Raw genomic sequence first — 18651 nt, 5'->3', positions numbered from 1 at the left:
TTGTGCATTAGCAACAAAAACTTAATTTGAGCCTGAGAGGGTAAAAAAGTGTAAAATACAATCACCACCAGACATTATCAATAAGTAAATCTACTGAAAAATACATTATAGCACAAATTTTGGGGTTTAATGACAGAACATGCATAGAATAAAATGCATACAATAACCACATTATAAGACATTAACATTTAGACTTATATGAAGAGATGTATTTTTATTTACTTTAAAGTAATGCTCTGAGAATTTGGGGTTTTATTTATCACGGGCTTCACTTTTCCTAGTTTTACATTTTTGCGGAGAAAAATGGAGAAAACATGTTAATTTACAGCTACCAATCTTATTATGCAGGATAATCAGCAGAGAAAACATTTCATGTTTGATTCTCAAACAAAAAATATAATGGAAGAAACATTTTCTCAGACTAAGAGAAACCAAAAGTAAAGCCTCAGTTGCCATAAAACCACCTTCAAGAAACCCGCTGAAGTAATAAAAGTCATACTTGCAGCAGAAAGTTGCGAGTGCATAGAGATGCTGCTGCATATGCATACTGTGGATGAAGTTAGATGTTATCAAACCAAACTCACCTTCAGAAGACAAACTGATGCGGGAAAAATACAGTCCGTGGCACGCCGCAGTGGTTTAATATGTGCTGTGGAGGTTCAAACAGGAATGAAAGTAAAAATAAACCTTTTTCCTTTATCCCTGTTGTGATTGGTCACATTGTAAAGGATATAAAATGACTGCAACCAATAAGATTTACATGAAACATGATTCTTCTGTGATACTGAGTTTTGCAGTTCAGTCAGTTATGAGGAATATATAGTATAATAAGCCTTATTAATAAATTATTCAATTAGTTTGTATTTGTTAATTATTCATGTGTATTTTAGTCATTTTCAGAGTTTTTTTTAAGTATAATCAAATTCAGATGCATACACATACACACAGTAATGTGAAAAAGTCTTTAGTTACTTTTTTTTTTATACTTTGCCTTCAAGGAACCACGCCTTGTTGATTTTTTAAACCGGTCTTAAGCAATAGTTTTTCAGGCTTTCCAAAAGACTTTTAAACTTTTTCCTTTGGACGCTGGCTGCTTTTCCTCTAAAAAACAACCTTGTAGGTTTACCCCTTCCCCAATAACAACCTCGGTCATGATTGTCCTGTTTTGTTCCTGGAAGACAAGTCCGTATGTTACATCCTGTGAGGCTGTGGGAGTGTGTGGGCATGGTGTTGTCCTCTTCCTCTCCTCCTCCTTCTTTCTTGTACCTCCCCTTGTCTCTCTCTGCCCCTGCCTTCTCCTTTAGGACACACTTGCTGCTCATCTGCCCTTGTTTACCACCAATTACCCTCCAGAGGTGATATACAATGGCTTGCAAAAGTATTCGGCCCCCTTGAACTTTTCCACATTTTGTCACATTACAGCCACAAACATGAATCAATTTTATTGGAATTCCACGTGAAAGACCAATACAAAGTGGTGTACACATGAGAAGTGGAACGAAAATCATACATGATTCCAAACATTTTTTACAAATAAATAACTGAAAAGTGGGGTGTGCGTAATTATTCAGCCCCCTGAGTCAATACTTTGTAGAACCACCTTTTGCTGCAATTACAGCTGCCAGTCTTTTAGGGTATGTCTCTACCAGCTTTGCACATCTAGAGACTGAAATCCTTGCCCATTCTTCTTTGCAAAACAGCTCCAGCTCAGTCAGATTAGATGGACAGCGTTTGTGAACAGCAGTTTTCAGATCTTGCCACAGATTCTCGATTGGATTTAGACAGCAGACAGGTCAAAGATAAAGTTACTGAGAAATTTAAAGCAGGCTTAGGCTACAAAAAGATTTCCTAAGCCTTGAACATCCCACTGAGCACTGTTCAAGCGATCATTCAGAAATGGAAGGAGTATGGCACAACTGTAAACCTACCAAGACAAGGCCGTCCACCTAAACTCACAGGCCGAACAAGGAGAGCGCTGATCAGAAATGCAGCCAAGAGGCCCATGGTGACTCTGGACGAGCTGCAGAGATCTACAGCTCAGGTGGGGGAATCTGTCCATAGGACAACTATTAGTCGTGCACTGCACAAAGTTGGCCTTTATGGAAGAGTGGCAAGAAGAAAGCCATTGTTAACAGAAAACCATAAGAAGTCCTGTTTGCAGTTTGCCACAAGACATGTGGGGGACACAGCAAACATGTGGAAGAAGGTGCTCTGGTCAGATGAGACCAAAATGGAACTTTTTGGCCAAAATGCAAAACGCTATGTGTGGCGGAAAACTAACACTGCACATCACTCTGAACACACCATCCCCACTGTCAAATATGGTGGTGGCAGCATCATGCTCTGGGGGTGCTTCTCTTCAGCAGGGACAGGGAAGCTGGTCAGAGTTGATGGGAAGATGAATGTGAGCCAAATACAGGGCAATCTTGGAAGAAAACCTCTTGGAGTCTGCAAAAGACGTGAGACTGGGGCGGAGGTTCACCTTCCAGCAGCACAACGACCCTAAACATAAAGCCAGGGCAATGATGGAATGGTTTAAAACAAAACATATCCATGTGTTGGAATGGCCCAGTCAAAGTCCAGATCTAAATCCAATCGAGAATCTGTGGCAAGATCTGAAAACTGCTGCTCACAAACGCTGTCCATCTAATCTGACTGAGCTGGAGCTGTTTTGCAAAGAAGAATGGGCAAGGATTTCAGTCTCTAGATGTGCAAAGCTGGTAGAGACATACCCTAAAAGACTGGCAGCTGTAATTGCAGCAAAAGGTGGTTCTACAAAGTATTGACTCAGGGGGCTGAATAATTACGCACACCCCACTTTTCAGGTATTTATTTGTAAAAAATGTTTGGAATCATGTATGATTTTCGTTCCACTTCTCAAGTGTACACCACTTTGTATTGGTCTTTCACGTGGAATTCCAATAAAATTGATTCATGTTTGTGGCTGTAATGTGACAAAATGTGGAAAAGTTCAAGGGGGCCGAATACTTTTGCAAGCCACTGTAAGATGGAGGAGAGCAGTGTGGGTGTGGGAGAGGCTTCTGGTGGATTTCCTCTGTGCTGGTTAGTGTATGATTCTGGTCTAGGTGTGGAAAAGGCCTGCTGTGTGTGTGACCAGCCCCACTGTGCATGGCTCTTTGTGAGTAACTCTCAACTGAGCAGTGGTTTTCCTTAAGCGACGCGTCCTCCATTTCTTGGTTTGGCCTGTCTGGTTCATTGCTAATAGCAGTGTTGCTGTCTTTTTCTGTTGAATCCTTATAGTTGTTTTTTTTTTTTTAGTTGCGGCCACCGTCTCTTTGAGTTGGCCTGTTTAATTTATCATTAAAGCAGCGTTGCTGCCTCTTTCTGTTGTTACTGTTTATACGATTATTGGGTTAACTGATTATAATAAAGATTTATTTTGTGTTAAACACCTCTGCCTGGCGCCCTATTCATTCCAATCCGGATCCAATTGTTACTGTCCCCCACCCTCTTCGCCTAGCTTTTATGTGGGGACGTAACAAAGTATAAACCAAATTCATTTTTAAACTCACTGACTTTTATGGTAACATACAGCAGAAATAAGAAACAGACTGCCTATACGAAAAGTGACCACACCGTACATTTACTGACTTAATCCAGGGGTTGTTACTATGTAATAAGACGCTTTGGTTAATCTTGTGTTATGTAGTATCCTAAATTACAGTTCTTTGTCTCTTTTAATCAAAATTTTAGAATCCTAAGTATGTAACACCATCCAAAGCATTTCCAGAAATATAAAATTCAATAAAATGTAGCTACAATAAGTAAAAGTGGGTAATTTGTTCTATTGTGTTGTAAGATTATGATAATTTGATTCAACATCCACAGGGCAACTCTCAGCAGACCATTGAATGGTGATGCACATTCTTTATTCATACATTGCTCACTGCCCTACAACCCACACATTTTGACATTGTTATTGTATGTTCTTACAGACAATTACAAAGTGACACTTTCCCATTGCTCACAACACCTTGCTCTGCCCAGTCTCCCACAGTGCTTTGCTCTCTTTCTTCATGAATATCATGAATGAACAACAACATACAGTACATATTTTATACATGCAGGACACATACACGTAGTTACAATTCACTTGGAGGTTCAAGTAGTCAATCGTTTAAAACCTCAAACTGGCGCCATTTTGCAGAAAAAAGGCAGTCGTGAGTTGTTATAAATTAGCACTGGACATCATTGTAACATTATTGGGATGAGTGATGAGAAATAAATCATTTTTTTCTCAAGTATAATAAGAACTTGTGACTAATTTTTATAGCGTTTTTAAACAATTGAAAAAAAACTTGGATTTAAAAAGCAAAATGGGTCGTTGTGTCTTTGTGATCATTTGCTTTGGTATTAATCAAACTCTGCATTCCACATGCACATTCATGTGACAGGAACAGAGAGCACTGATGATTTCTTATATATCCCTCCATGGATTCGTGGATATCTAGTCTGGGCTCAAGTAAAAGAAGGACCTGTCACTGTGACTACACCAGTTTTTCTGATGTGCAGACGCAATAAAAAATCAACACTTACTATTGAGAGACTGCATTGACGGTACTTTGGACACATTTCCTTGTACTTTGCACTTCCATTGCAATTTCTTTGACCTTTTGTAACGTCTGTGCAATTGATTTAATTAGTTTAGAATCTTTTTTTTTTTCAAGAACAATTTCCTTGAGGGTAAAGCTGCATTTAAATATTTACCTTCAAAAGTGATAAATTGCGCATTTATGTGTAGCCAGACTGGATTTAATGTCTCAGTTATAATAATTATAATCTGGATATGCATTGAATATGTTCTTTATTTTCCCTTTGTTTTGTTTTGGCTTTTTTAAACTTTTTTCAACATGAACAAGAAATACAAATTTTAAATGAAAAAAATGATGTCACTATATTAAACAAAGTGCCCTGTGTACTGTAGTCTATTTTATTAAAACTGTTCAGTATTAGGGTGGAGTGGGGGGGTGGGTGCTTTCCACCTCTGGGATGTCTTCACTGTTTAAATACAATCTGATTGTTAAGTTATTCTTATTTACACTTTGGCAAGCACAACAGACCGTGTGATCATATCCACAATCCAAATACATATCATTAACAAGTCTGAGCCTCACACGCTTATGATCATAAGCATTTTTAACTGATTACAATTGCAGGACTAATATTAATATCACGATTGCTGTAAAGCTGTTAAATTTAATCTGGTACTCTAATCCCTTCTGGCAGATTTGCACACTCATTTTCAGTAATCTCAGAGTCAGTAATTGTCATTTTCAGTATTTCTGAGAGTCTGTTTGCTCAGCATAGTTGACACTGCCACCAATGTGGCGCAATACTTTTTTAAAGCAGTTAAAACACAAGCGCAGCAAACATCACATGTACTTACAGTGCTCAGAACAAAATGCTTTACCACTCAATATGAATATTTGTTGTTGGACTCTCATTAAGAAATAAATGATCAAATAAGTCTAATTAAAAGAAAAATAAACAAATGCACGGCTTTCATAATTAATAGTTTGCACACTTTCACCAGTTGCATGTAATATGGATAAATGTTGTTAGAAAGCTGTTAATGCTAAAAGCAGCAAAACGGGCCCAGCTACACAGCACAAACTACGATCACGTTTCAGTGCAAGCCTACACAAAGTGCCATTAACCCCGTGTACATTATTTTCAGTAATCTATAGCATCAGCTTTCATGTAAATCTACATTTATGCAGGCTGACATGCTTCTCTTGCAGCCAGTATGACCTCCTCTACTGTTTTGCATAGGGTCATGGGTCAGTGAAGTCATGCATTACCCCCCGGAGGGAAGAGATCTAAGGGCCCCTCGGTGCAACAACACCCTAAAGGAAGTGTTATACCAGGAGGAGTGAGGCAAAAGCCTCTTATCGTTATCTACTCAGTCGTGAATGTGCAGAAAGAGTTGCACTTTTTCCCGTAATATTTGTTTCTAACTTCCTATTGCGTCACTCCATCAGTCCTCAAGCTCTCTACCTTAATGTCACAGTTTAATTTAGCCCAGATCCAGCTTCCATCCTCCAGGCTGCAGATCCTAGTTTGTCTCAGAACTCTATTTTGCAGGCGGGGAAAGTTTCATCCTGCATGGCAACGGTGCTGTTAGATCCCAGGACGGTGATTCCTAGTTCACGCTGTTTGTCCAAGGTCTGCTGGTACCACTCCTGCATCGACACCGACTCGAAGGTAGGGATCACTGTTACCTGGAGAAATACAAAAGGCTGCCTTTAGCCATTCAGTAATAGCTGATGATTTTAGCATTTGGAGGGATCTACAGAGTGTGGTTTGGGATTCAGTAACAGCCCAATTTTCATGGAAATGATCTCTGTGATTGCATTTTACATTTTCTCATTTTGGGGGAAAAAACACTTACATAATAATCTACTGTATAATGTTTCTACCTGCATAGAGTCTGGCCATGATATCTTTCCATCCAGCAGAGCATCCAGGGTTTGCCTCATTAGTTCCTCCCGCTCCGGGCTGTCACCGCTGATGATGTAGCAAGAAGAGCGAACACACTTGAAGAAGTCCACACTCACTGTGGGAGAGGAGGCTCCAGAGGGGGTATAAGCCAGGTCCACATACACACTGACTTCCCCAGCAGAGGTAGCCTTAGAGCCTGTGGCCGAAAGGAGAGGAGAAATTACAGCCTAATAGAGCTCATACCGAGACACAACGCTTAAATGTTGCCCTTAAATTACGCAGGGTATGAGAAAAAATCCCACTTCACAGCTCATACCTGGACTGGACGAGGATTTTGCTGGTGCTGATCGAGTGCTGGTGGAGGGTGTACGAGCTAAAGAGACGCTTCCTTTTGTGACTCCACTTTGGCTCCCTGTCCTGCTTTTCCCTGAGCCTGACTTTTGGGAGGCCTCAATGACCTGATCACAAAAAAGATCAAACAGTAGATTTTGTTTAAATAGATTATGATTTAGACAATTTTATGGCCCAAAATTTTAAAATAATAATGAGGTTTTTTAGGTTACACTTTACAAATAAAAATAACATGAGTCAAAAGGTCCACTTTGAGTATTTTGATGGGTTTTATGAAGTAACAGAAAACACTCCTTGTATCATATCAAAATGTCAGATATGTTGAAGCAGCCATTCATATAATGATCATTTTTACTCTTCTAAAATAAAGACACAGGCTTTAACCTGTGGCCAAACCAATCAGTTACGCTGATAGTATAATTAATCTTTCATATATTTTCATAAATCACATATTTTGCCTTCAATCTAGCAGACGAGACAAATTCAGTAATTGCTCGGACCTCTTTCATTAAGTGTGTGACAACACAACAAAAAAATTCAACCTGTCTTCAGCTTAGAAATACCACAATCCACCTGAAGCCACAATAAAACTCATACGTGGTCTTAACACAGGCATGTGTTTCTGCTCACAAGACAAACTCACCCCTGCAATTTTTTTTCCTCGCATGCCCGTGGCTTTAGCTCTCTTGCCATGAACATCTGAGTCAAACTGGGGAACTGGCATGGAGGCGTCAGGATGTGGAGGCAGAGGTGGACTGTCCCTGAGAGGTGCTGGAAGAGGGTCTGGCGGCAGAGCCTGATGGGTTAGGATGTTTTGTGGAGAATTAGAAGGCTCGCTACATGACTCATCCTCATCCGAGTCCAGAGCTCCATCAGCAGTGGTGGACGGGCAGTCCTCAGTGCAGACAGGGGCATTTGAGTCACTGGGTGACGTGTCCTTGGTGTTGTTATTGTTGTTGCCGTGATGATGCGGAGTAAAGGCTCCTCTGGAGGCCTCGCTGGTGCCTGAGCCGGAGTCGGGCTGTTTAAAATGTTTAAACTCACAGGGAGAAACCAAACACAGGTCTACATCATGACCTGAAGCCTCGAAATGAAGTGTGCTGGGAGCCAAAGGTCGTGCTGCCTCTGAACCCTGACCTAAAGATTTGAGAGGCTTCTTCATTTGTAAAGACATTCCTACAAAGTGGCTGCCATTGGAGTGAGAGTGATAAACGCTGTCATCGCCCTCTCTCTGGCTCCCAGTGGTTGGTCCCTGCTCAAAGGACATGGACAATGATTCATCTACCTCTGTGGACTGAGGTGAGCTCACCTCTGCTGGCATGGAGTGTGTAGTGGTGGTGGCAACAGAGGGAGACGGGTCTGAAGAAACTTCCTTAAGTGCCCCCAAAGGAAGAAAACTTAAATGCTTCTCTCTGGGATGTGTGGGGTTCTCTGGGGTGCTTTTAGGCTGGCATAGCTGCCCCTCACTTTGCCTGGATGACCCATTTGGCTGGTTAACATCAGCAGAATCTAGGCTACTCTGGGCTTGTAGCCGGCTAAGAGCAGACCTGTTGCACCAAACATCGTCTGGGGACAAACAGTAAGGAGTGTGGCCTGCGCTGTTGGGCCGTGAGTCGGGGGACGCTGGTTCTACGGTCTCCTCATCGGGGCTGACAGGAGCCTGGTTCTCTGGAGAGGATCGCGAGGGTGGACTATATTTCAAAGCCCCATCAAGAAGTGTGTACTCAGTTGGGGTTAAGTCTAACTGGACTGTACGGTCATTCTTTGGTGCCTTGTTCAAAGGAGATGGAAATCCTACAACTTTTGCAGGTTTTGTAGCATTTCCAGGCTGGTCTTCAAGGCTTTTCTGCAAGTCTGTATCAGCTCTCTCACCAGTTCCAGGCATATGTTGCACTCCATTATCACCACTCCCTCCACTACCTGCTGCTTCTTCTACTGATCTGTCAGCTGTTTCATTACAAGTGTCTTCTTGGCTCAGGCCTCCTAGGCTCTTTTCATTTCCTGGATCACTGCTTTTCTGCTTATCTACCATTTCCACCTGTGCCTCTTCTCGTTCGATTTCCTCCCTCAGCTTAAGAAAATCAGCTGTCATATCTTCAGGGGTAGACATTTTGGAGCCACAGGGATTTTCCTCGGGGTCCATTTTTTTATTTTCCTGCTCAGTAACAGTGCACTCTGGATCAAGGATTTCTGGCACAGCTCCAGTGTCAGATTTGGCTGAGTCATTATTTGGCAGTGCACTGTTGACATGCAGCTTCTTGCCATCATTTGCTTCCTTTCCTGATGGCTTTTTTGCTTTCTTCTCTCCTATTTTAGAGTCATTCTTTGCTTCTTTTTTGAGCTTCATTTTATTTTCGTTCTTTAATTTGGAGGGAACACCATCCTTCTTGCTCTGACTGTTCTTTCTAGCTATGCTCCCTTCTTTGTTGTCAGCCTTCTCCTCTTTTTTCCCATCCTTTCCTCCTCCTTTTTTTGAAGTATTCTTCTCTGCTGCTTTATCCTTTATGCCTGTCTCTTTTATTTTGGTTTTATCAGTATCCATCATGCCAGTTCCATTTAATGCTTTTCCTTTTTCCTTTAAAGACACATCCTTACCATCTCCACGCTCTTTCCTTTGTTTTTGTGTTCCCTCCTTTCCTTGTGACTTGACACTGTCCTGGCTCTCTGTCCTCTTGGTCTTTTTCTCCTCTCCTAGTTTCTCTAAGTCTCCCGTTGTCACTGTGGGTTTCTGGAGAAAGGCCAGCCCCTTTAGCTTTTCCAGCCCCTGCAGCAGCTTTGCTTGTGGGGTAATGCCAGGGAAAAGCACCCTGACCACCTTCTCTTGAGGACACGCTGGATGCCACACAAGCAGAGCACACACAGAGGTGAGGGCGGTGAGAGGGAGCGTTTGGGATTTAGATGCTGATGATACTCCATCAGGCCAATTTTGCATGAATGTCTGGTATTCCTGGTTGTTTTTGCCTGGGTTTAGGATGTATAAATCCAGCTGTCCCACTCCCATCTTCTGGAAAAGGGTTAAGGGCTCAAAGGGGACTCCTTGCGGTCGAAACATTGGTTGCGGTCTGATGTCTAACTTCTTTAACAGCTGTAGGGTTAGAGCAGCCTGCTGGGTGCTCTTCAGTACATTGTCCACACCTGACAGGAGAATAATAATAGTTTATATAACCAATCAGTCATATCATTGTTTTTAGCAGTTAAAAATTGTCATGAGATAACATGCACAAGTAGATGTTGTTGGTGCTTGAACATTACACTAATTGCTTAGTGCAAAACAAAACAAAAAGTAAATAAATGAACAAATGATATTAATATAAATGCATTTATCAGCAAAATGATTGATAGCTCATATTAACAGTTTGGTTATTTTTTCACTTTTTACTCTATTGTTGTTTTATTGCAACACTCACAGGGCTGTTGTTCCACCTGCAACCTGCTGGGAGCATTAAAGAACACAACCCCAAGCTCTGGAGAGATGAGCCTCTTACATGAGTCCTCTGTGGAGCAGTATAAAGAAAGAAAGAGAGCCACAATGTGTTATTTCAGAAAATGAAACAAATAAAGAGAGCATAATTTTCTCATTATCCCCTGTTATGCTACCTATGACGTCAGTTCTCAGCTCCTGCTCAGCCACCTTCCTCTCCAGGAAGGAGATGACACCAGGGAGGTTCTCTGTCCCGACATGCGTCAACAAAACAGCATCAACTCTGTCGAGGTGGCGGACCAGCTTCCAGAAGCAGGCCTGAGAGTCCGAGCCTCCGTCCACCAGCACCGTAAACCCGTTAACGGCAAAGAAGGCACAATCACCACGGCCAGCAGGGAATACGTAACAGCAGGGGCGGGACAGCTTGAGGAAACCCACAGTGGTAGGAGGCGGCAGCAGGTCAAAGGGGGAAGAAGGACAAATGGTGCCAGAGATGAGTGATGTGAATTCCCCCAGAGCCTCCATCGCAGGCAGCACCTCTGGGGGATTGATGCAGAGAGTGAAAGGACCTTGCAGGGGCTGGTTTTCTACGAGAGTCTTTCTCCACTGGCCAATGTTGGGACAGCTGAGGGTCAGATGGATCCTGCTGGGTGGAAGTGAGGAGGCAGAGCTCTCCTGGTCAAAAAACTGAAGAGAGACAAGTTCCCAGCATTATAGATACAATTTTTAATTTTATCCTTCACAATTTACAGTAAAGTCACTCAAAGCTATATCTTAGTCATGTCAGTGGATAGCTCCTCACATTTATTAAACAGGCAAATTATGGGTTGGTCATTTTAAATGCTGATCATATTATGTGATTATGATTTTTATAAAAAAAATGAGAGGATACTAAATATTGTTTGGGATCTTTATAAACTCTCAATATCAGGATCATCCTCAATAATACATTACAGCCCTGTTTTTAAAGCATCATTTGGATGTTAGGTCAAACTGCAAAACACTCATTGGAGCTTCACTGTTGTGAGAACTTGATGTTTACCCTTCACTGCAAATTTTAAGAGTTTTGCACTATTTATTAAAAGATCATTTTTCAAGACCACAGTCCAGGAACTTTTAACAGTTTTCTGACCCTGAAACTGAAAGAATGATCAGTAATATGAGAAGATAATCATTAGTCACTGCTCTGAATTAAGCCTGGATTTGTAGGTGGTAATAAAGGTTTACTTTAAAACTGTACTATTGTTACATGTATAATTTTAAAACCTCTGTTGTAATTTCAAAGAGTGTGCTTGAAAACATGATGCTTGTTCTTAAGCGTGTACCCTCAACATATTCTAATATTGTCTATATGCAGTGTTCAGGTCATTTGGGCTTCAACATGTGGCAAGTTTGTGCATTCAGAATTATAATTGCAATTTTGTGGTTAGGTGTATACCTGTTCTCTTAAGATTTGTTTCAGTTGGTACGGTGAAAACAGTCCTCTGTTAAAAAGCACGTCTCCGCTTTCCTCCTCACTCAAGCCAGCCAAGATCAGCAGCTTATGAGCCGATTCTCTGGACAGGAACGCAAACACCTGACCAGAGAACAGAGATGGAAAAAATCAGGCCTAATCGAAAGTCAATAGAAAAGCAGTGAAGATAAATGTAAAAATATAGATGGAGAAAAATCAAAGAATAGTAAACAGTACTGTGAAAATGCATGAAATACTCTTAGGCAGGCTTTCTTGTAATTTCTTTAAGAAATGTTCTGCAAGCATCTTGAAAGACATTCAAATCACCTGGTTGGTGCAAAAAAAAAAAAACCCAGTATTTTATGAATATTAAATTATCTTAACTTTGGCATTATTTGTAGGTTTGACTAAAGAAATTGGAACAAATGTTGTGTTTTATAACAGACTGCTAGTAATGAAGTGCCTGAAGATACAATTTAAAATTGGCTCTTTTCTATGTTGTCTGTTATGTATTCACACCAAACCGGTTCATGTCTTGAATTAGGTGTTGTTTTATGCTTGAATGATTCATAAATCAGCATTGAATAGCTTAAAAAGATCTTCTAAAATGCTCAGGTACAAGGACTGGACCAAAAATGAGTGAAAAGGCAATGTCAATGTCAAAAAGACAAACTTTATAAGAGCTTCAGAAATCCTGGAGAACTATTGCTCAAGACCACTTTTTTAAAACAAAGTAAATGAGTAGCTACAGGCCTCATTTTTTACCATGCAAAAAAATGTGTATATTGAGTATAGACCAATCAGCCATCACATTTAAAACGCTGATAGTGTTTATCACTGATCATCTAATTGCAGCGCAATGTTGTGAATTGAAATCTTGGATTTGAATTTGTTGCCGCTGTGAATTCTTTGTACTTTCTTAACTTTATGCACAATCTACTACATGGTTATTTTTATTTTTGGAGTCTTGCGTTTAGGTCACAATCGTGCAAAAACATAACAAAGGTAACATGTCTGTGCCCTGATATGACAGAGCTGTGATATTAGGTTAGGTTAGGTTCCTCTGAAGACACATGCATAACTGCACACTGGTCTTCATCAGTGTGCAGTTATGACTTTGGTCAGTTTGAAATTTAGAGCAAAAAGTAAATGCACCGCAAAAAATATTCAACAGATTTTCAAAAATGCAGTATATTATCATAATATTTCTCAATATGATGGAGAGGCAAACTTTTGTGCATGGAAGAAAATGTAATTGATTGAGCCCCAACATCCCCTCTCTGGTCTGTGTTAGGCCAGAAATAGTCAATAACAGCCACGGCCAGACAGCCGGGGAAATGTTCCAAAACCAGTGAACTGCCACATGGCCCTTTTATCTATCTGACTGGTGTGCGAACGTGTTGGACTGTCTGTGCTTCCACATGACAAATTGTGTGCTAATTGGGTTCTGGCAGTGATGATTTGAGTTAATTGTGTTTTAGAGCATGCCGGTGCTTTTGATATGAACACGAGGTGACATACGAGGTTAGAGTTTTTCACAGAAAGCTCAACAAATCTGGATCCCACGTGAAAACAGGGGAATAGTGTTTATAGTTTGGGGGGAAGAGGGTGTGTGTTTTGGTATATTGCACCTTGCTTTGAGATGTTGCATATTATACATATTATACTACATACAGTAGCCCAGTTATAGTGTGGAAGTATTTGAGATAATAATGTTGTAATTTTGCATAGTTATTCAAGGCATCTGCAGCCTAATGAAAATAATGTACATGTATAAACTCCTGTTGCACCTGCTTTAACACAGTGATGGCAATAAAACAACAATTCATACATTTGGGAAATTATTATATTCAACTTATTTCTGAATAACTGAATCATTTTAACACAGCATTATTTTGTCAGCTGCCACCCGAGGATTTATCCCCTCACCTCTGAATGAACCTGTTCCTGAGATGGACTGATCACCACCTGAGTGTCCAACACTCTGGTACAGTGACGTAGACACTTATGCCCTGAAGAGGCAGAGAGAAAAATAAGAAGAGATATAAAGAGAAAGACAAACAGACAGCCACAGGGATGCAAACAAGAGGGAGATAAGCCGACAGATCCGAGCATTGAGTGACAGGCTGGAAGCAAATAGGAGAAGAGCTCAAAGAGGAGAAAGTGAACTGGGCTAATCGGACGGGTGATTGACTCACTGGGTGAAAAAGAGGAAGTAAGAAAAGTGGAACAGCTGAGTCAGAAGGATTGTCTGAGGAAGAGATGCCAAGTTTCCTCAATCTGAGAAGGACATCCAGTCTGAGAGGCTGGACTGAGTGCTAAGAATACAGAGGCGTACTCAGCCAACTGGAATTTCATGACCCAAATATGAACAAATGTTTCTCAGTCTTTTTACACAAAGGGAAACAGAAAGGGCTATTTTCCCTACATGACATTTTGCATAATTCAACCAAACATTTAAAATTCTGGGAGAATATGTCTTTTCCTTTCCTTGACAATAATTAGACATATATCTTTGTTTCTATACACTAAAAAATGAAACTACAAACACCATCTGGCTAACTTAGCTTAGCATAAAGACTGGAAATGGGAAAATGACTAATATTTCTGTAACACATGTAAAAATTAGAAAATAGCATCACATATGTGCCATAGCATGTGAAGGCTGGGAGCAGTGACTTCCTGGAGTCTCCACTGGTGGTTAATGTAAAACCTCAACATGCTGATTCACCACTCTGGTAAATGTGAGGGCTCAGGAGGCAGGATTGTTAGTATTATTAGTATTATAGCGAGATACATAGTTTTGACACTGAATGCAAGTGAGTGCTATTGATTGTTGTCTAACTTTTGGACAAGAAATTAAATAAATGCATGCCTCACACTATTCATTTCTGTAGTAGATCTTATTATGGAAGCTATACTACAGTGCAGGCAACCTCTCTGGATAGACAAATGTCTGCTCTTGACCATTTACATCACTTCACTTTACACGGATCAGCTGTGACACAACTGTTTAATTCTTTTTGTCTGTCTTTTTTCCTGTGCTCAGCTGTCCTTAATTGCCAACCATACAGAGAGAACGAGAGGTGGCAAAACTTGGCTGCAGGTTTCTATTGTTTTCTGTGTCGAGGGCCCACCCATGCTCAACAATCGCCCTGTCTGACTGCTTGTCCACTTTCCTTCCTTCCTTCCTTAGTGACCCCAGATTAGCTGAGTTGAAATATTGCCATGGCAATGGGAGTTTCCCCAGTAGGGCCAAAGAGTTTGGCAAGAACGATGACTTAAATCTTACCTGCACCCTTGAAAGATGCCGTGTGATGGGAGAGGAATTCTTGGAGGTAGAGGTTCAGGTTACAGGATTTTAAGTCCACATCCCATGACCGAATACCTGACAGCAAGAAAGTTAGAGGCTATACTGTCACATGGTGCAATGTGATAAAAGCCTACACATGTCCAAGTATTCACAAAATATTAAAACTGGTTGTTATAATCGTAGCTATCCCATAGTATATTTTATTTCAATATTTAATGCATTCAACCAAATCTGCTCTCTCTTTTTAACATAGTGCAACGAGTATCATTGTATCATTCCAAATCTGTCATATAAACACGATAAAGAGTCTGTAGCATTTCCTTTCTGCTAATTATACACATTAAAAACAGAATGTACCATCTTATATTGTACATTTAAATGTATTTGCTGTTTTTAGCTGACAAGTGAGGAGAATTTGAGGTTTTTCTTTGAAACACGTGACAGTAAGCTGAATGTGGTTGGCTTATAGACTGCTAAAGACACATGATGAAGACTGAAAAACTGGAGGACACTATAGCAGACGATTTTCCCAATCTGTAGGACAAACAGTATGATTAACCGATGAAGACATAATCTTTAGCTACAGATGTACATTCAAAAAACTGGGTTGTTTGTTCAGTTCATGAAAAGTTGATGACATTTTTGAAGTACATAGCTTTCACCAGACTGTAATGAAATGTTAATTGGCCCAGTTAGCTACAGTGCAGGAATATGAGTCAGTCTGTTTTTCTATCTGTGTCTGTCCTCGTGGTTTCTCTTTAATTTCCCTATCTATCCTGTTTTACATGAACTGTCTGCTACACATGCTGGCTTCCATAAAATGTCTACAGCTACAAAACAGCAAAGCAATAAAACATAGACTGTAATGGATCGTTATGAGTACGCACTGTCTGGTCTGCAGTATCCACAATTACAGCTGTGCATAAATGCACAAAGGTTAATGGGACATCGCTTACAAGTGGCTGTGTGTGGACTGAAAATCCCCGGCCCAACATTTCCCTCAAAGCTTGTCCTTACATAACTAAAAACTAAAACTGAGGCGAAAGGCAAAGCACCCACTCCAGACAGCTTTTAATTATAATGTGTCCGGAGGGATGAGGGGGTGATGCTGATGGTGGAGTGTCGCCAGATGACGCATCCTCGGTCAGTACGGTGGGGAAAAATTGCATAAAAAAACTGCAGTGTGCTCAGTATATCACCCCCAGTGATGATTTAGTCAAGAAGAACTTGCAGGAAGCTGATTTTTTTGTAATACAATTGTATAGGAAAAAGCAAAATGGCACACAGCAGCTATGGGACGCGGGCTGAAATAAACCTACCTCGCTCTATCTCCCTGCTGATGTGTTCCGTCTGCCTGAGGCGAGCGGTCCGTCCGATTATGATGAGCAGGGAGTATTTGTGGAGGCAGAAGTCGAGGTTTGCGGTAGCAGCGCGCTTCGGCTCCTCCTGGACCTCCCTCTCCAGCACCCGGCTGGACGCCATGTTGGAAAATTGCGCTTCTATGTGATGTCATTGAAAAAGCCTGACAGCGCCTTTTATTACTGTGATGACAGCTGCTGTACTGGAATTCAGCCGCGCATCAGTGAATGGGCAGGAAGAGGCTGAATTATTGATCACACGTGGAAAAGCGATCAATATATATTTTTATTAATCGCCGATCCCATTGTAAATTACTTCCATGTATATTTTATAATATCCCATGCAATATTATTACCGCAAAGGTGCAGCAGTAACACTCTACAGACCCTTGAATTCAAGTTCATTTATTGGTATTTTCATCTTACAAATCTATTTATAAACTAACTGTGCGGTATTTCCAACAATCAGGGGAAAAGAAATAAATATATTAAAATATTATGACCAAAAAAAGTCTTCCACAAGATGCCGCAATCATTAACACAATGATGTGACACAATAATTAACACGGACGAGAAAAAAATAAAAATTAAAACGACAGACTCACAAAAACCCTTATTCATAACAGTCAATGTTTATAAAGGCAAAAAAAAAGTCACATTCTACAGCATTTTATTTTCTATCACAAATGTATTGAACAGTAGAAGCAGACCTTCCTGTCATTTCTCACATTCATCTTTTTTATCAGCCCTGAACTCTTCCGTTATTTCTTGCATTTCTGTTATCTTTTTTTTTCCTCATCACAAACATTTCAGAACATAGAAGTTACAAGTAGTCCCCCGTGGACAGCTACACAGCGTGCCAATACGCGCGCCTTTACGCACGGCGCACGGCTCCCCTGCGTCACACTGAAAGGGTAACATAAAATTAGTACACTGTAGACAAAACATTGTACATTTTTTGCGATTTATAGAATTTAAGAATCTTGATTAGATAAAAACAAACGTCTAAAAATCCTCATTTTTTCCTGACTTTTGTAAATTCAGAGAATCTTAAATAAGAAAATGAAATACTCTCTTCTTCGATAACCGAATTAATTCGTTGTCCTGAAATCTAACAGGTTTCGTGCTGTTTTATTTCTCATTTGTCTGCTTACCGAAGGTAACCATCCATGCTTTTTCTCCAATGGCATCTCTTTGCTCCTCAGTTTCTCCAGAACTTCTTGCAATGCGTCAATCTGCACAGGGGAGATAAAGAGTCGTATTATCAAAAAACGTTTACTATGGACTTTGTTTTTAAGAAAATTGTTGTTCAAATAATTTAAATACCCTAAATACAGAAAAATCAACATCCTTCTTTATACTAATTAAAATGTATAACTTAACCTACATCTCCAACAAAAGCTCTCACCAAGTCTTTCTCTTGTTGAGTTTTCAGGGTGAAATCCAGCGAGCGCGTCTCCAATGAGGAGTCCTCTGCGCGAACGAGGTACAGGTAGGCGTAGCAGCAGGTGACCGCGAGGAGGAGAGTCCGCGCACTGACCATTGTGTCCAGACACATAAAGGAGGAGTCCTTCTCTTCAGCGGGTGGAGCTCTTTTCCAGTAGACAAACGCTTCTTTGAAGTGTGGAGGATGGATGTCTTTTGTCCACAGAAGCTGTCTTTATAGGCTCTTTGCAGATGCTGCTGACATCAGCCAGTCTTTGAAATATTCATGGAAACTTTGACATGGATGACACTGTTCGGCACCTTTGCATCTTTAACAGGAAGCGATAAGAGAAGATGAAAACCAAACGTCGATGTGAGACATTAAAATTTGTGATGATGAAACCAAAGAGAAATCAAACTCCTTTATCTAAAACTTTTTTATTCCAGTCTTCCAATCGATTTCAGTTAACTGATCCAATTGAATTCCCAACAAATCACATTTTTCCCCTGTTTCTGTGGCCTTTTTGGTTAATCAGATATCTGACTCACTGATGCGTCACATTGATGTGTCAGAATCAGAGTGAGAAATCAAGTAAACAGCGAATCTGCATTTTGATTGCACAGTTATCGAAATAATAAAACAACAAAAAAGACAACAACAGAATTTTTTCCAATTTTTGAAAGTGGTGTTTTGCAAAGCCCTGATAATTTCACTGAAAAATACAATTTACTGCGTGAATGAAATGCACAACAAGGAATCCACTGGGGATATTTTATGACTTGCATTTGACACTATAAATTACAGATTACTAATGAAAAGGTTAGGAATTTACAATATTAATGGGATAGCACACTCATGGCCACTGTT

At 40.4% G+C, this 18651-nt stretch overlaps 2 protein-coding genes across 2 annotated transcripts; both read right to left on the bottom strand.

Moving 5' to 3' along the window:
- Nucleotides 1-3880: 3880 nt before the first annotated feature.
- On the bottom strand, nucleotides 3881-16523 carry LOC134644847 (microtubule-associated protein 1S-like). Its single transcript, XM_063497967.1, has 10 exons — nucleotides 16320-16523; nucleotides 14980-15075; nucleotides 13617-13699; nucleotides 11673-11810; nucleotides 10411-10921; nucleotides 10221-10307; nucleotides 7457-9948; nucleotides 6779-6920; nucleotides 6441-6658; nucleotides 3881-6242 (listed from the first exon to the last, which is right to left on the bottom strand). Exons 1-10 carry the CDS (start codon nucleotides 16480-16482, stop codon nucleotides 6087-6089), a joined length of 4086 nt encoding a protein of 1361 aa, XP_063354037.1. The 5' UTR covers nucleotides 16483-16523; the 3' UTR covers nucleotides 3881-6086.
- A 357-nt stretch (nucleotides 16524-16880) lies between these two features.
- On the bottom strand, nucleotides 16881-17967 carry LOC134645805 (cocaine- and amphetamine-regulated transcript protein-like). The gene is made up of 3 exons (XM_063499403.1): nucleotides 17767-17967; nucleotides 17513-17593; nucleotides 16881-17264 (listed from the first exon to the last, which is right to left on the bottom strand). Exons 1-3 carry the CDS (start codon nucleotides 17914-17916, stop codon nucleotides 17157-17159), a joined length of 339 nt encoding a protein of 112 aa, XP_063355473.1. The 5' UTR covers nucleotides 17917-17967; the 3' UTR covers nucleotides 16881-17156.
- Nucleotides 17968-18651: the final 684 nt, after the last annotated feature.

Source organism: Pelmatolapia mariae, linkage group LG16_19 (genome assembly GCF_036321145.2).
Source record: "Pelmatolapia mariae isolate MD_Pm_ZW linkage group LG16_19, Pm_UMD_F_2, whole genome shotgun sequence".
In the NCBI taxonomy this organism is placed as follows: Eukaryota; Metazoa; Chordata; class Actinopteri; order Cichliformes; family Cichlidae; genus Pelmatolapia; species Pelmatolapia mariae.
This window is presented reverse-complemented; position numbering and strand designations above follow the sequence as displayed.